Raw genomic sequence first — 15,858 nt, 5'->3', positions numbered from 1 at the left:
TAAGTCTTTAGTACTATTGTGCCCTTTAACTTCAATAAAGGTCATATGTGATCTGTAGTCATTCGAGTTAACTGTTGCTGTACCTTCATTTTTCTCTTCTTTTGAAGCTGGACTTTAGAAAAGGTTTTTGAAGAACTCCAGGCTACAGACAAAAAGGTAAATACTTAATACAGAACTTCCAGTCAACATTTTTGTGTGTTTATATTGTCCCAGGGAACTGCTTTTAATCCAGTATTTAACAGAACGATCTCAAATATGCACTGGACTGAAGAAATCAATGGCAAGCTCTTTTTTAAAAAAAGAAAGTCATTTGGTTTTAATCTCCTTCTGAAAGGGTCTATTATAGATTTCCAAGCATTTTCTTGCCTCCACAGTAGATATTTTTTTGAATGCAAATGAATTAAGTTGCAAAATTATTTCCTCCCCATCCCACCCCCCAGCCAGCCCCTTTGACAATGAAAGGAATACAGGCAACTTAAAAACCTGACCAATTCAAAAAATGAGGTACACTTGACCCCAACTTCCTCTGGCAAACTGGCTGACTATACTGAAGAAACAGTGAAGCTGACTATCAAGTGCTCTCAAATGTACGAAGTAGGAAACATGAAAAAAGAGAATTTTTTCCCAGATCTTGTTTCTTGTACCAATGTTAGATACAATTTTCATGTGTGATTTGGTTCAGTGTCCCTTTAAGAGGTTTCAGCTTTTGCATACTATTCATAGTATGAATCTGAACAATGTAAGTTTTTATTCACTTAAGTAGGTCACACATCCATAGTACCTTTAACATTCAGGGTATTAATTACCTTTTTTGCACAAGATTGGACTGAAGACCTATTTATTTATCCTCTGTTAAATATTCACTTGATAGCATGCATAGAAATATGATTTAACAAGCATACGCGTATATACACCCCTGCCTAGTTATCCCCACAATGTCACATTTGTGTTTTAAGACCTTTACAGTTGCTTCTCTAGTATGTTCCATGCATTAGTTCCTCAAGGCACACAGGCTTTTGTTTGTGTGTATATATGTCTGGGCTTCATTTTCTTGTCTGTCACTCTAGTAGTTTTGTGGAATCCGTTTTCTCTTACCTTTAGAATTGTATACATCTCCATCATGCTCTTTTATTCTCATTAAGAACACAAACATAGATTTTTTTTTCGAACAGCATTAATTTCTTAAACATCCTTTTCTTTCCCTTCCCCAATTCTTCCATTCTTTTCTTATGTGGCACCCATAGTATCTGACCGTACTCCAGGTGTATACTCTCCTGCACTTTACACAGTACGCTATTCTCAGCATAGTTCTTTGATTCAGGTTAGCCTTCACCCTATTCATTTATGGGTAATATTGTATGGTGTATATGATTTTCACAGGAAATGTGAACTGTTTTTCAGAGAGTTTTAGAGGAAAACCAAGAACACTATCATGTGATTCAAAAGTTCATTATTTTGGGAGATGTGGATGGTAAGCTTTGTTTTGTGACTTTTTTTCAAAGGTCAATTCCTTTTATTATTTATAGTTACTTCTATGGGAACTTACAAGTGAAAATGTTTCCTAACTTCTAACCATGCGAACTCAGTTTGAAAGTCAAGCTGATTTCTAATCTGGCTTACATGATGCGAACAATAAAGATTCTACAATCAGAACTTTAGCTCTGCCTCCTCGACTAGTATTGACCTCAGCCAGTCCAAGCAGTAAAAAGTAGTAAAATATAATTTAGTCAGAAAAGTATGTAGATTCATATGAATACATCTGGGAAGAAGACTGGTGGAATAAAAATGTTGTCATTGTTCAGACTAGAACAGCATGTTGAGAGCTATGCTTTAATAAGACTGATATAGTCCTGTTGGAACATTCTAGCTCTCACGCTTTTTTTATTTGCTATATTTTACAAATACATTGTTTTGAAATATTTCTCAGCTGTTGTCTTCTCCCCCACTGTAAAGCTAATGTAGACATGAACTTTGTGGCTACAGGTTTGATGGATGAATTTAACAAATGGCTTTCCAAAGACAGAAGTGTGCTCCCAGGGCACCTCCTTCGGTTCATGACGCATCTTATTCTGTTTTTCCGCACTCTGGGACTGCAGACAAAGGTACATTCCATTTGTTTTATTTAATTATATCCTGCCTCTTGTCATGGAACCTAGGCTCACTGAATTTAAAATCTATCTCTCACACACACTGTACACAAATTATGGCAAATTGCTAATAAACTGCCCTGAACAGACCAGTTGTTAATCCTAGAATCCCAAAGTAACAATCAAAATCAGACAAAAAGTAAAGCAGTACAAAAAGACAGCCAAATACTAAATAAAATTAAATCTTACAGTGCTTGCCAAATTTTTGTCCAAGGAGAACAAATGCCGATCATAGGAGCCATTTACTGATCAAGACCCTACTGCCAAACTCCCTGTTTAGGCATTGGCATTAAGAGCATCTCTGCTACTATGACTATGAGGCAAGAAGAGGTCTCTCGGATAACTGGGTATAAGACCATTCAGGGTTTTGAAGACAGTGAGTAACAGCTGGAATTGCACCTGGTGCTATGGGTTCATAAGCGCCTCTACTTAAATAGAAAGCTGCTTCATTCTGCACCAGCTGAAGCTTTCAGGTATTCTTCAAGCGTAGTCCTAAGTATAGCACATTTGTCACCTAGCCTCTAGTTGACAGATATGGACTGACTAAGAAAGGAGTCATTGTAGCCTCATAGAATCATAGAAATAAGGGCTGGGAGGGATTCAAAAGTCATCAAGTCCAACCCCCTGTTTTGAAGAAGGGCCAAGTAAACCTAGACCATTCCTGACGGGTGTTGGGCCATCCTGTTCTTAAAATCCTCTAATAATGGGGATTCCACAATGTCCCTTAGAAGCCTATTCCACAATTGAACTACCCTTCTAGTTAGAAAGTTTTTCCTAATACGTAACCTAAATCTCCCTTGCTGCAGATTAAGCCCATGACTTCTTGTCCTAACTTCAGTGAACACAGACATCTGTCGTTCTCTGACAGCCATATGCAGTCATAGATAATAAAAAGCACTGTGAACTGCTGCCTGCAAATTTAGAAACCCCACACTACAAACCATTTTGGCAAAAGACAGTCATGTATCCTTATTAACTGACGTTGATGCCATTTCATCCCATTCTTCTAGATGTTTTCTCATAACTACAATCATCCCTTTAATCTTGTCAGGATTTCAGTCAAAGCCAGTTTGCATTCAGCTAAGTCTTTCTCAGCCAGACACTGGGAAAGTAGTAAAAACAGATCTAAAGCTGCACTGAACTAGGTATCAACCTACTATAGTTACTGCAGGGGCAACTTCACAGTAGTAAGTTAGGAGGAAAAATGAGTAGTTGAATACTACACTCTGAGGGGAAAGAGTGAACTTGATTAAGGGCCACTCCAGCAACCCTCACTGAATCCCACAAAGAAGATGCAGTTTTGCAAACTCTTGTGATTTTTTTTTTTAAAGCTGCAGCTCCTGGAGGCATGTTTTTAGCACGAGATTCTCATTTTATGGTTTAGAGACAAGTTTGCAAATGTGATTTGAGTGTGTATCCCAAAAGGTCAAAATCCATAAAAACTCAATTTTTTAAATTTTTTAAAAAAAATCTTAAGACGTGGGGGGGGCATGACTCATAACTAGGCCCTACCAAATTCATGGTCCATTTTGGTCAATTTCTCAGTTGTGGGATTTTAAAAATCGTAAATTTCATGATTCTAGCCATTTGAATCTGAAATGTCAGGGTGTTGTGCTGTAGGGGTCCTGACCCAAAAAGGAGTTGAGGGGGTCGCAAGGTTATTGTATGGTAAGGTTGCAGTGCCACTACCCTTACTTCTGCGCTGCTGTTGGTGGTGGTGCTGCCTTCAGAGCTGGGCAGCTGGAGAGCGGTCGCTGCTGGCCGGGAGCCCAGCTCTGAAGGCAGAGCCGCCGCCAGCAGCAGAGCAGAAGTAAGGATGGCCTGGTACGGTATTGCCACCCTTACTTCTGTGCCGCTTTCAGAGCAGGGCACCCGGCCAACAGCCGCCGCTCTCCAGCTGCCCAGCTCTGAAGGCAGTGCAGAAGTAAGGGTGGCAATACCATGACACCCCACCCCCCAAGTAACCTTGCAACCCCCTCCCCCCTTGCAACTTTCTTATGGGTCAGGACCCCCAATTTGAGAAATGCTGATCTCCCCTGTGGTATCTCTCTAGTATAGGTTAAAGCACACACAAGACCAGATTTCATGGTCTGTGACGTGTTTTCATGGCTGTGAATTTGGCAGGGCCCTTCTGAACTTTTTTGGGTTGGGAATACTGGAGATGTCAAAACCTCAATCAGCAGTATCCAAAGCTACTGATATTGAATAAAATCCACATGTACAGCTTTAGCTTTAGTCTTTAAGGTGCCACCGGACTCCTCGTTGTTTTTCTGGATACAGACTAACACAGCTACCGCTCCGAGCTTTAGCCTAGTCAGTCAGCAGGATGAGATCGCCATCATCAATAGCAGTACAGTCAATCCAAGGTCAGAAACCAGACTGGTATCAAGTATCCAGGGGTAGCTGTGTTAGTCTGTATCCACAAAAACAACAAGGAGTCCCGTGGCACCTTAAAGACTAACAGATTTATTTGAGTATAAGCTTTTGTGGGTAAAAACCCCACGTCTTCAGATGCATGGAGTGAAAGTTACAGATGCAGCCATAAATATACTGACACATGAAGAGAAGGGAGTTACCTCACAAGTGGAGAACCAGTGTTGACAGGGCCAATTCAATCAGGGTGGATGTAGCCCACTCCCAACAATAGATGAGGACGTGTCAATTCCAGGAGAGGCAAGGCTGCTTTTGTAATGAGCCAGCCACTCCCAGTCCCTATTCAAGCCCAAATGAATGGTGTTAAATTTGCTAATGAATTTTAGTTCTGCTGTTTCTCTTTGAAGTCTGTTTCTGAAGGTTTTTTTGTTGTTGTTCAAGTATAGCTACTTTCAAATCTATTATAGACTATACAGGAAGATTGAAGTATTCTGCCACTAGCTTTTGTGTGTTACCATTCCTGATGTCCAATTTGTATCCATTTATTCTTTTATGTAGGGACTGTCTGGTTTGGCCAATGTACATGGCAGAGGGGCATGCTGGCACAGGATGGCATATATCACATTAGTAGACATGCAGGTGAATGAGCCTCTGATGGTGTGGCTGATGTGGTTGGGTCCTATGATGGTGTCACTAGAGTAGATAAGGGGACAGAGAAGGCAACGAGGTTTGCTACAGGGATTGGTTCCTGGGTTAGTGTTTCTGTGGTGTGGTGTGTAGTTGCTGGTGAGTATTTGCTTCAGGTTTGGGGGCTGTCTGGCCTGTCTCCCAAGGTCTGTGAGAGGTGAGGGATCATTTTCCAGGATAGGTTGTACATTGCTGATGATGTGCTGGAGAGGTTTTAGCTGGGGGCTGTACGTGATGGCCAGTGGTATTCTGTTGTTTTCCTTGTGGGGCCTGTCCTGTAGGAGGTAAATGGACATAAATCACACATCAGGAATGGGAACACACTCAAGCCAGTGGGAGAACACTTCAATCTTCCTGGACTGTGTGTGTCTAATGGCTGAGCACTAAAATCCCCAGAGCATTTTCAAAACCTCATTGGGACCAGGGGACCACCAGCCTCCAAGAGCAGACCATAGAAATGGGTCCACCACCAGAGCTTGCTTGCAGTGAGTAAATTACTGAAGCAGTGATATTCAGCTAGCTCTGTGTCTGCATCTAACTGTGGCAATCTTATGAGTGCAATGGGAAAAATGGCAAAAAGAGATGCATAGTTGCTTTTGCTGCTATTTTACTTAAAATTAAAATCTCTTTTTCCCATTAAGGAGGAAGTCTCTGTTGAAATCTTAAAGACCTACATTCAGGTAAGCTTTCAAAAGGATAGGGGCTTTTTCTGCCCTGTTCAGCTATGGTTAGGGGTGAGGGAATAAAAAGAAACTTTAAAGTTACTGTAGCATATTTTAATGCAACAAATGAAAATGCTTAAGGAAGAGCTAAGAAAAGTATTTGATGCATCCTACTAGATGCACAGGAACTCACTTGCACATACCAGAGCTTGTGTTAGCAATGCGTAGGGGCATGTCTATGCTTACCAGTGATTGATGCTGCGGCAATTGAGCCACCTGCTAAATCGACTGCAGATCATTCTCCTGTCGACTCCGGTATTCCACCGGAACGAGAAGCGTAAGATAAGTGAACAGGAGAGTGTCTCCTGTCAACCCAATGCAGTGCAGACACTGCAGTAAGTCAACCTAAGCTACGTCGACTCCAGCTACCTTATTCACATAGCTGGAGTTGCGTAACTTAGGTTGACTTACCCCTATAGTGTAGACAAGGCCTAAGTGAGAACCAGTTTGACAGACCCCTGCTTGTAAATGAAGATCCAATGGAATCTTTTTGTCAAATCTTGTTTTTTAGAAATTTGGTGTTCAGCATTCTGATACTCATCATGATGGGGGGGCGGGGTATATATGTAAAAAATATAAACAGGGAATATAGAATGTGTTCTGTACAGAAGCATATTCATTACCATTATATTTAATACTTATTTTTATTCTGCAGCGGTTGATAAGTGAGAAGCACACAGATCTAATAGCATTTTATGTCAGCCACTTACCTCAGGAGCTAGCTGTTGCTCAATATGCTGTATTTTTGGAAGATGTCACTGAAACTGAGCAACGGCACCACTGCCTTGAACTAGCAAAGGAAGCAGGTAAGAAATGCTGATGTTAGCCTTATAAGCTTTTTCTGCCTGACGATGTTACCTTTCAGAAACATTAGTTCCATTATTACTGATCCCAGTTACACAAATGTTGGTCAGTTTTTACTATTTTCAATTACACAAAATTTACATCATTTTTGTGAACAGTTACATTTTTCGGACTGGCCTGTGTTTCAGGAGGATCAGTCTATCTTTATAGCTGTTTCCTGGAATTGAATATTTCTTTCTAAATTAACTTGTTACATTTTTTTAATATGCAGTCACTTCCGAACCAGACAGGAAACAAAAATGCCAAGTTAACTGCCTGACTGATCCATGATATCCTTATTTTTGCAATGAGTTGGCCAAGGCTTTTGTGATTCCTACACAGGCCTGAATTAAGGAGCACGCAGCGAAGGCTCTTGTCAGACCCATATAATGACTCAAGGCTTTGGCAGAGCTGTGAAGCTCGCTGTCCCTCTCTCATCCTGCTTACAGTGCGGCTTTCTGATCATCCATTGTGGTTGTAAAATTAACATACAACCTTTCCTTTCCTCTCCTCCCTACTGAACAAAGAACTCCAGCTAAGTGGCCAGCTTTGCTTCTTGCCTGGGAGGGGCCCTACTGTCACGTTCTAACTGGAATCTCTTGCGCAGAAGTATCTTTACTGTGGTGCTGTCTAATGTGTTGGTCAATGCAGCTTTTATGTATGTCCTCTGCTCATAAATACCCTTTCATCCAGGAAATATTCTGCCTCCTTTTTGTTTTTTTTTTCTGAAACAGTGCATCTTATTTAGAAAACAAGACAATATAGCAATATAAGTATACTTCCTTTTATATTCATAATTGGAAGGGTGTCTGTTTTTTTCTTTAGCATTTTTATTCCAGAGACAACTTAGCGAAGATAACCTCTCTTCCCAAACAAGTTACTAATACGAAAGCACTGCTGTGAGGTTCCCTTAGTCTAGACTATTATAGCAGTTGTGTTGCCTCGTTTAGTTCAGGGTTCTGGGAACAGTTGGGTCTTAAAAAATGTGCCTATATATCAGTCCTACTACACAGACTGAGAAGCATACTTAAACTTTAATTGTTTTACTGTCCCTTCCCACTGTTCTTGATTTTTTTTCTTTAAAAACTCAATTGTCATTCTCTTTAATGCTGATGGTCAGTTTTGCATTTCAAGATCATACAGGTCAGCCTTGCAGTGAGCACAGTCATATAAGAATGACAATCACTAAAATAAAATGATCAATACACTTCCTATAAAAATTGATTAAATATTGGTATATAATTTTATCTTAAACTTAGGTCTGGATGTTGCAACCATAACAAAAACTGTTGTTGAAAACATTCGCAAGAAAGATACTGGCGAGTTCACTCACCATGACCTTGCACTAGATGCTGGAACAACAGAGGTAAATATCTATGTACAGATTTCAGCCAGCAATACAAAAATTCCAGTGTGCAGTATTCATGAACAAGACTCTCTTTACCTACAGTGTGCATATTTTTGTTTTCAAGCAAATGCAGAAAGCATGTGCAAGAGAGAGTGACACTTACTTTGCGGGGGGGGAGGTAGGCAAAGAGTTGAAACAAGTGAATTCATATTGTGGGTTTGGTTTTTGCATATCTTGCTCTTTCATGGCTGCAGTATGTGTTGAGTATATCCACTCTTCAGAGAGTAAATAGTAAATGGAGATTAAGTCAATAACACGCCTCTGGGAAAGATGTGAAAGTGGTGAAGAGCTTTTTATAAATTTGGAAAACTAAATCTTCACCCTGATGTAAGAGTGTGCATTTGTTCAGTCTGTCTTCTCCATCTCAAGAACAAGTCTTTGATCTGACCTTCACTTTAGCACATGACTGACTGGCATATCTAAATTAAAGTGGAAAATGAAAACTTGCCTCCTGCCTTAGGTTCCTTGTCAACACCACTCAACAGCAGCTATGCAGTACTTTGGTGATCGATTCTGTAATTAGCCATGAACTCACTTTCCCACAGTATGGTATGCGAGCAACTGGCCAAGTGGAGCTAGAGGAACCATTTGGCAAATATGTACTATTTCGGTCTGTCCAAGAAACTGTTAACTTTTAAAGAAAGAGAGAGCAAGATTTTGAAGTGCAAATCAGCAGCTTGTCCGGTGGATAGTAATTAACTGAAACTTTGACTGGAATAGATTTTGGGTGGAATTAGGATACCAGAGAGAGTTTTTCCAAATTTTTTTGGTAGTAAAACTGTGGTTAAACCAGTCTACCATAAGCGTCCCGTAATGCTGTCTGGAGACTTCTTCGTAGGACGCTATTTAATATCCAGAACCAAGTGTATTTAACAATTTGCTTTATCCTTGAAAAAGATCTTAAGTCTAATAAGTGTGCTTTTACAGGAAGATCGCTTGAAGATTGATGTGATTGACTGGCTGGTATTTGATCCTGGACAGAGGGCTGAAGCACTTAAGCAAAGCAATGCTATAATGAGGAAGTTCTTGGGTATTATCACTTTACAGATTTTATTTGGGTAGTAGATTTTAACATAGTCTCATTGACGGTTCGTCTCAGCAATCTAAGAACGTTAGATTTGGGCTAAAATCATATAGCTCATTAAAGAGCATGACTAGGACAGTGAAGAGGGCAAGTATCCTCCATCTTGAAATTATAGCAAAATTGTATCATAAGTTTGTCACCAGCATTAACCAATTTTGTAACAACATTATAAAAGTACTGAAATTCTAAATCGCATTGTCACAGCATCCAAGAAACATGAAGCAGCAAAAGATGTGTTTGTGAAGATTCCACAAGATTCCATAGCAGAAATATACAATCAGTGGGAGGAACAAGGAATGGATAGTCCGCTGCCAGCTGAAGATGACAATGCTATAAGAGAGCATTTATGTATCAGAGCATACCTGGTAAGAATCAAATACACTAAATGTTGGGTACTTGAAATCACTTACGGGTAACTATAATTTTCGCCTCTTATTTTAGGATTGGAAATGGCTCTAGAGAAGCATGTACATATTTGAGCAAATGTGCACTGTAGTTGAAATGTTACAAAGTGGTGCTGTTTTTCTGCACTGTTGACAAATGTTGACTCTTGAGTAACTTGGGAGAAACAAGATGTGCTAAATTCTTCTATTGTAAAAACTTAACAAGGCGATCAGTGTAACTTGAGCAATTCACAGATCAAAATCTGAGTAGCAATCTTCAGCAAATGTTTTTTTCCAATGCAATTTAGGAAGCCCATGAAACGTTCAATGAGTGGTTTAAACACATGAACTCAGCTCCACAGAAGCCTACTTTGCTGACACAAGCAAGCTTCACTGAGAGAGTGGCCCACGAACATAAAGAGAAGAAGTATGAGGTATACAGAATGCGTAGATGTTAGTCTCAAAGTTTGTCGACAAAGTATTTTGAAATGTAAAAATAATCACATAAATACTCTACATTCCAGTAGTCCCTGTTTCGGAGGGACAGTCCACTTTTAATACAGTAGAAATGTACTAATTCACATTGATTGGGAGATCCATTTTGTGAATTACTGAATTTTGAATACTGAAAAGGAATTAAAAAAATCAAACCTAGTAAAGCACTCCTATATTTATATAAAGCGTGCCTATATTTTACAACTGTATTTAATCTTTCTTATAGTACATCATAATATACTAGAAAATATTCTATTGTATAATTTTGTAAAAATATTCAGTCTTAGTAATACGAGACCTCACTACTACATTCTGCTAATAAATCTTCACTGGAAAGTGAGGGAGAATGCTGTTTTGTGTGATGATCTATTGTATTTTACTACCCTCTTATAAAAGATGTTGCAGGTTTTTCTCACCAAAAGACCCTCTTTATAGACTTCACCTGTTGACAAGTACAAAATATACTGTAGGTAGTTTAATTGAAACCTGCAGTCTTGTTCTGGAGATATGGTAAAATAAGTTGTCAAAATATCAGCATCTTCCTCTTATGGCTGTGCCTGCTTCAAAACTCTGTTTAACTCTCTTTATGTAGGTAATTAAGCATGCATGATAATGTCTATTAGCAGCTGGCATTTCAGCCAACAGCTAAAATTTAAGATTTGTATTTAGAATTAGATCTGTCAATGTCTATACGTCAGATTAAAATATCTGTTCTGTTAAAATAGGCCTTGGATATTCTGTTTACTCTGTTTTTCTCCTTCAGATGGATTATGGTATTTGGAAAGGTCTCTTGGATGCTGTAACAGCTGATGTGAAAGAGAAAATGTACAATGTCTTGCTATTTGTTGATGGAGGATGGATGGTTGATGTCAGAGAGGTAAAATGCACTCTTGTACCCCAGAACAGGCCTCCAAAAAGCTGTTTCTACCCAACAATAGGAGACATTAGTGCTTCCCAGTCTCACTTGCTGTTGCTGCTCAGTTACAGTTCACTCTGGTGACTTGACTATCACCATGAATGGATTTTTTTCCCCATGGTTGGGAATATGAGAATTGCCCCCACCAAGTCCAGATTCCTGTCTCTGACAGTGTTTAGTACCAGATTCATCAGAGGAGGTATAAGAAACCGTGTAGTGAACATCTAAAGAATAGCATGCTCACAGGAGTAGTTTCTTCCAAACTCCTTCAACTAGAAGCTGGCTTCCGCATTGCTTGCGATCAGAATGTGAATTTGCAGGACAAATCTACCTGAAAGAAGTTTACACAATACATTAAATATGGTTGGAAAACATGGACTGCTTTAACTGGACACAGGCAAAATGTGGAGATGGCAACCAGTCTACACTTAGGGAAATACCCTATTATGAAACTTAATTTTCTTTTTTGTGTTAAATTTTTAGGGAAAATCATTTTCTTTGCAATACAATATCCATTTGTAAACTGATTTTAAGTCTTCAAAACTTGTAAATATGTGTTATTTCCACTATATTTTGCTGCATTACTTTTCCCCCCTGACAGTTAGAATTGGGCAGAAGTACTGTTGCTTTGAGGACAATATAATAAAACCTAGTAAAGGAATGTACTTGAAACTAACACATGCTTTTCTATGGTAAGGATGCTGAAGATGACCCTGAACGAACACATCAGATGATCTTGCTGCGAAAACTGTGCCTGCCTATGATTTGCTTTCTACTTCATACAGTTTTACACAGCACCAGACAGTACCAGGAATGCCTGAGACTAGCTGATGTGGTCGCTTCAGAGCGACACAAGCTCTATGTGGTGAGACAAAGCTCAAAATCACTTATTTGCATTTTAAATCTATTTTAAAGAAATCCACAATTGTTTAGTAAATTTAAAACTACAGAATGTGTGTTTGTAAATGAAGTCATGAAGCTACAGTTAGAAAAACAAACACTAGGTCATACTGTTTAATCCTGTTACTTGCAGCAGTAAAGGATTTCCTGACAGTTAACATTTTATGTGAGTTTTTTGCTATGCTTTCTTTCAGAGTTGATAAGGGCCATGAGAATTACACAGAAAATATTAAGATAACCAATATATCATTCTTCTGCATGGTGCCATTTGTATGGTTTTGGTGTGTTTTTTTTTTTTTTAATTGTAATCAAGATTTATTACCCTGCCATTACATTTCATCGGTGGTAGAGATCTTATTGACCCAGTACTCACTGATACAGTGTGTCAGGGCTTTTGTAAATTTAATGCCTTTATGTTTCTAGTCCTTATGGCTGTGAAAAAATCTTTTTCCATTGTGAATCAGTAACGGATTGTCTTGCAGAGTTTGCAGGTAAACCATCAGCTGTAAGAGCTATGACCTGCTCAATTCAGTTGGTATGGACTCTGAAGCCTAATGACAACAAACATATATGTTAATATTGCCTATTTCCCTGCTGATCTTTCTAGTGGAAACATCAAGCTGTTCTGAGTTAGTGAGTGGGTTTTGAGGTTGGTTGTTTGACTTTGCATACTCTGTCACTCTCTTCCAATCCTGACACCTGATCATGGAGTTCTTTTTTCTAACCTATTTGTCAGACCAAGTGTTGAGAGTGCCTAGACATAAGTTAAGCAGCATACTTAAACCACTGTTTACTTGCAGATCTGTCTCCTCTGTAAAGAAGATATGATCTCATGTATATATCTTTTATTTGTAGGTGTTTTCTAAGGAAGAACTCAGAAAGCTGCTACAGAAGCTGAGGGAGTCTTCTCTAATGCTTTTGGACCAGGGTCTTGATCCTCTGGGATATGAAATACAATCATAGTTCTACCATTCTAGTTATTGACAGGAACTTTTGAATGGCACTATAAATGGGAAGTCTGGACATCCTGTTCTGTTTGAAAAATACATACATTTTTGGGGTAGTAGTGTCTTTTGTAAAATTAAACTCAGATTTGAATATCTGTGTTTGGAAAAATGCCGACTAAATACTTGATGCAAGTTGATATACAGTCTTTTTCTTAAATGTTTGTCCAATAAAATTGCTTCATAAGCAGAAACCCTATTGTTTGTTGATTCTAACATAAAAATGTACATTAGGGCCCCAATGCTGCAAGTGACTCCAAATATGTGAACAGACTCCTTCACTTAATCAGGCAATTCCAAAGGAGCCACTTGTGGACTGGAACTGTCAGCCACCAGCAGAAGAATGTCCAGAAGCCACGATCCCTCAATTGAGGAAGAAGACTGTGCTGGTTAACAAACTGACCTGGTTTAGAAACTAAGTGAAGGCAGCTATAAACATAATATATATTAAAATAAATGGAATAATGGAGAAGTTGATAGTAAGAAATCAGAAGTTAGGAATTCTAGAAAACTGATAGAGAAGCAAAGGAACACAAGGAGAAATCTATGGCCAGCAGAGGACAATAAAAAGGAGTTTCTTAAATATATTGGGAACAAAAATAATCCTGACAATTGGTATTGTACCATTACTAGACAGAAATGGTAGAATTATCGTAATGATGCAGAAAAGGCAGAAGTGTTCAATAAATATTTCTGTTCTGTTTTTTGGGGGGAAAAAAATCTCATCATATGGTCCTAACTCTTTCCATTCCGCTATCCTCTTGAGAGGATGTTAAACAGAAGCTGTGAAGTTAGACATTTTTAAATCAGATCCAGATAACTTGCCTCCAAGAGTTTGCAGCACTGCTCATGTTGATTTTCAGTAAGTCCTGGAGCACTGGGGAAGCTCCCAAAGACTGGAAGAAAGCTAATGACGTGCCATTTTTTTAAAAAGGGGGAAATGGGATGACCCAGGTAACTATAGGCATGTCAGCCTGACATCAATTCTGGGCAAGATAGTGGAGTGGCTGATACAAAGCTCAACAAAGGATATAAGAAGGGTCATGTAATTAATGCATATTAACATGGGTTTATGGAAAATAGATCCTGCCAACTAACTTGATATCTTTGAAGAGATTACAAGTTTGGATGATAAAGGTAATACCACTGATGTAATATACTTTGGCCTGGTCTACACTGGGGTGGGGGGATCGATCTAAGTTACGCAATGACGTGAATAACTGTAGCTGAAGTTGATGGACTTAGACCTACTCACTGTGATGTCTTCACTGTGGTGAGTCGACTGCTGCCGCTTCCCCGTCAACTCTGCCTGCGCCTCTCGTGGTGCTGGAGTATAAGAGTCAAGGGGAGAGTGCTCGGGAGTTGATTTATTGCATCTAGATTAGACACAATAAATCGACCCCCGCTGGATCGATTGCTGCCCGCCGCTCCGGCGGGTAGTATAGACATACCCTTAGACTTCTGTAAGGCATTTGACTTGGTACCACATGAGATTTTCATTTAAAAAAACAGCAACCTAGAACAATATAAAATTAACATGGCACACATTTAAATGGATTAAAAACTGATTGTAATGTAATTGTAAATGGGGAATAGTCATCAAGCAGATGTATTTCCAGTTGGATCCCTCCAGGATTTGTCCTCGGCCCTATGCTATTTAATGTTTTCAATGAATGACCTAGAAGAAAACAAAATCATCAATGAAAATTTGCAAGTGACACACACAGTGGGGGAGTGGTAAATAATGATCACTTAATAAACTGGGCACAAGCAAACAATATGCATTTTAATATGGCTAAATGAATACATCTAGGAACAAAGAACTCAGGTCATACTTACAGGATGGGGGACTCTATGCTGGGAAGCAGTGACTGAAAAAATATTTGGGGGTCGAGGTGGATAATCAGCAGACTGAGCTATATGTGATACTGTGACTAAAACAGCTAATGCAATCCTTGGATGCATAAATGGGAATCTTGTGTGAGTAGAGAGATTATTTTACCTCTCTTTGTCAATGGTGCAATCACAGCTGGACTACTGCATCAATTCTGGTGCCCACAGTTCAAGAAGAATGTTGATAAATTGGAGAGGGTTCAGAGAAGAGCTGTGACAATGATTAAAGGATTAGATCATATACCTTATAGAAACAGGCTCAAATTGCTCAATCTATTGAGCATAACAAAGAGAAGGGTAAGGAGTAACTTGATCATAGTCTATAAGTATCTCCATGGGGAGCAAATATTTAATAACGGGCTCTTCAATCTAATAGAACGGTATAACATAACCCAATGGCTGAAAGTTGAAGCTAGACATTCAGATTCGAAATAAGGCACACATTTTTAACACTGAGGGTAATTAACCAATGGAACAACTTAGCAAGGGTGGTGATGGATTCTCCACTGCCAATTTTTACATCAAGACTGGATGTCTTTCTAAAAGATATGCTATGCATATGGAATTATTTTGGGAAAGTCCTATGGCCTGTATTATACAGGATGTCAGATTACATGATCACAGTGGTCTATTCTGGCCTTGGAATCTGAAGGGAATGAGGCAGCAGGGAAATGTGTGTAGGGAAGTGGGGAAAGAAGACAACAGTTGGGAGGAAGGGACGTTAAATTAAGAACACACAAAGATGGAGTTACTAAGCCTTTTAAAAAAAGACTACCTATTGCTTTAAAGGCAGTTAAAATATCTGCATGTGTTCTTGATATTACTATTTCATTTCATGTAAGCAATCAGTGTAGTTGCTTCAGGGATGGTGTGATCTCAAATGGGGAAAAGTGGTCCATGTTTTGAAAAAGTTTGAAAATTCTTGTGCCAGAATCATCATTTCCTTTAGAAACCCCACTTTCATGATGTTTATAGCCATCATTTTAATTACACATTTAACTAA

At 39.0% G+C, this 15,858-nt stretch overlaps 1 protein-coding gene across 3 annotated transcripts in view; it reads left to right on the top strand.

The window, feature by feature from the left end:
• Positions 1 to 13,156, top strand: part of NUP107 (nucleoporin 107) — a 44,801-nt gene extending 31,645 nt beyond the window's left edge. For 2 of the 3 annotated variants that reach the window (XM_048835838.2, XM_048835841.2), the window contains 12 exons: positions 108 to 156; positions 1,402 to 1,471; positions 1,984 to 2,102; positions 5,849 to 5,887; positions 6,585 to 6,735; positions 8,032 to 8,138; positions 9,108 to 9,210; positions 9,469 to 9,629; positions 9,956 to 10,081; positions 10,906 to 11,019; positions 11,756 to 11,923; positions 12,814 to 13,156. In XM_048835838.2, coding sequence (XP_048691795.2) covers positions 108 to 156; positions 1,402 to 1,471; positions 1,984 to 2,102; positions 5,849 to 5,887; positions 6,585 to 6,735; positions 8,032 to 8,138; positions 9,108 to 9,210; positions 9,469 to 9,629; positions 9,956 to 10,081; positions 10,906 to 11,019; positions 11,756 to 11,923; positions 12,814 to 12,921 — 1,315 coding nt within the window. In that variant the 3' untranslated portion in view covers positions 12,922 to 13,156. The remainder of the gene's footprint in view (positions 1 to 107; positions 157 to 1,401; positions 1,472 to 1,983; positions 2,103 to 5,848; positions 5,888 to 6,584; positions 6,736 to 8,031; positions 8,139 to 9,107; positions 9,211 to 9,468; positions 9,630 to 9,955; positions 10,082 to 10,905; positions 11,020 to 11,755; positions 11,924 to 12,813) is intronic. The other variant, XM_048835839.2, reaches the window with a different exon arrangement.
• The last annotated feature ends 2,702 nt before the right edge of the window (positions 13,157 to 15,858 follow it).

This window comes from Caretta caretta, chromosome 1, assembly GCF_965140235.1.
Source record: "Caretta caretta isolate rCarCar2 chromosome 1, rCarCar1.hap1, whole genome shotgun sequence".
Taxonomy (NCBI): Eukaryota; Metazoa; Chordata; order Testudines; family Cheloniidae; genus Caretta; species Caretta caretta.
The sequence above is the reverse complement of the archived record's forward strand: the minus strand, read 5'-3'. Positions and strand labels throughout refer to the sequence as shown.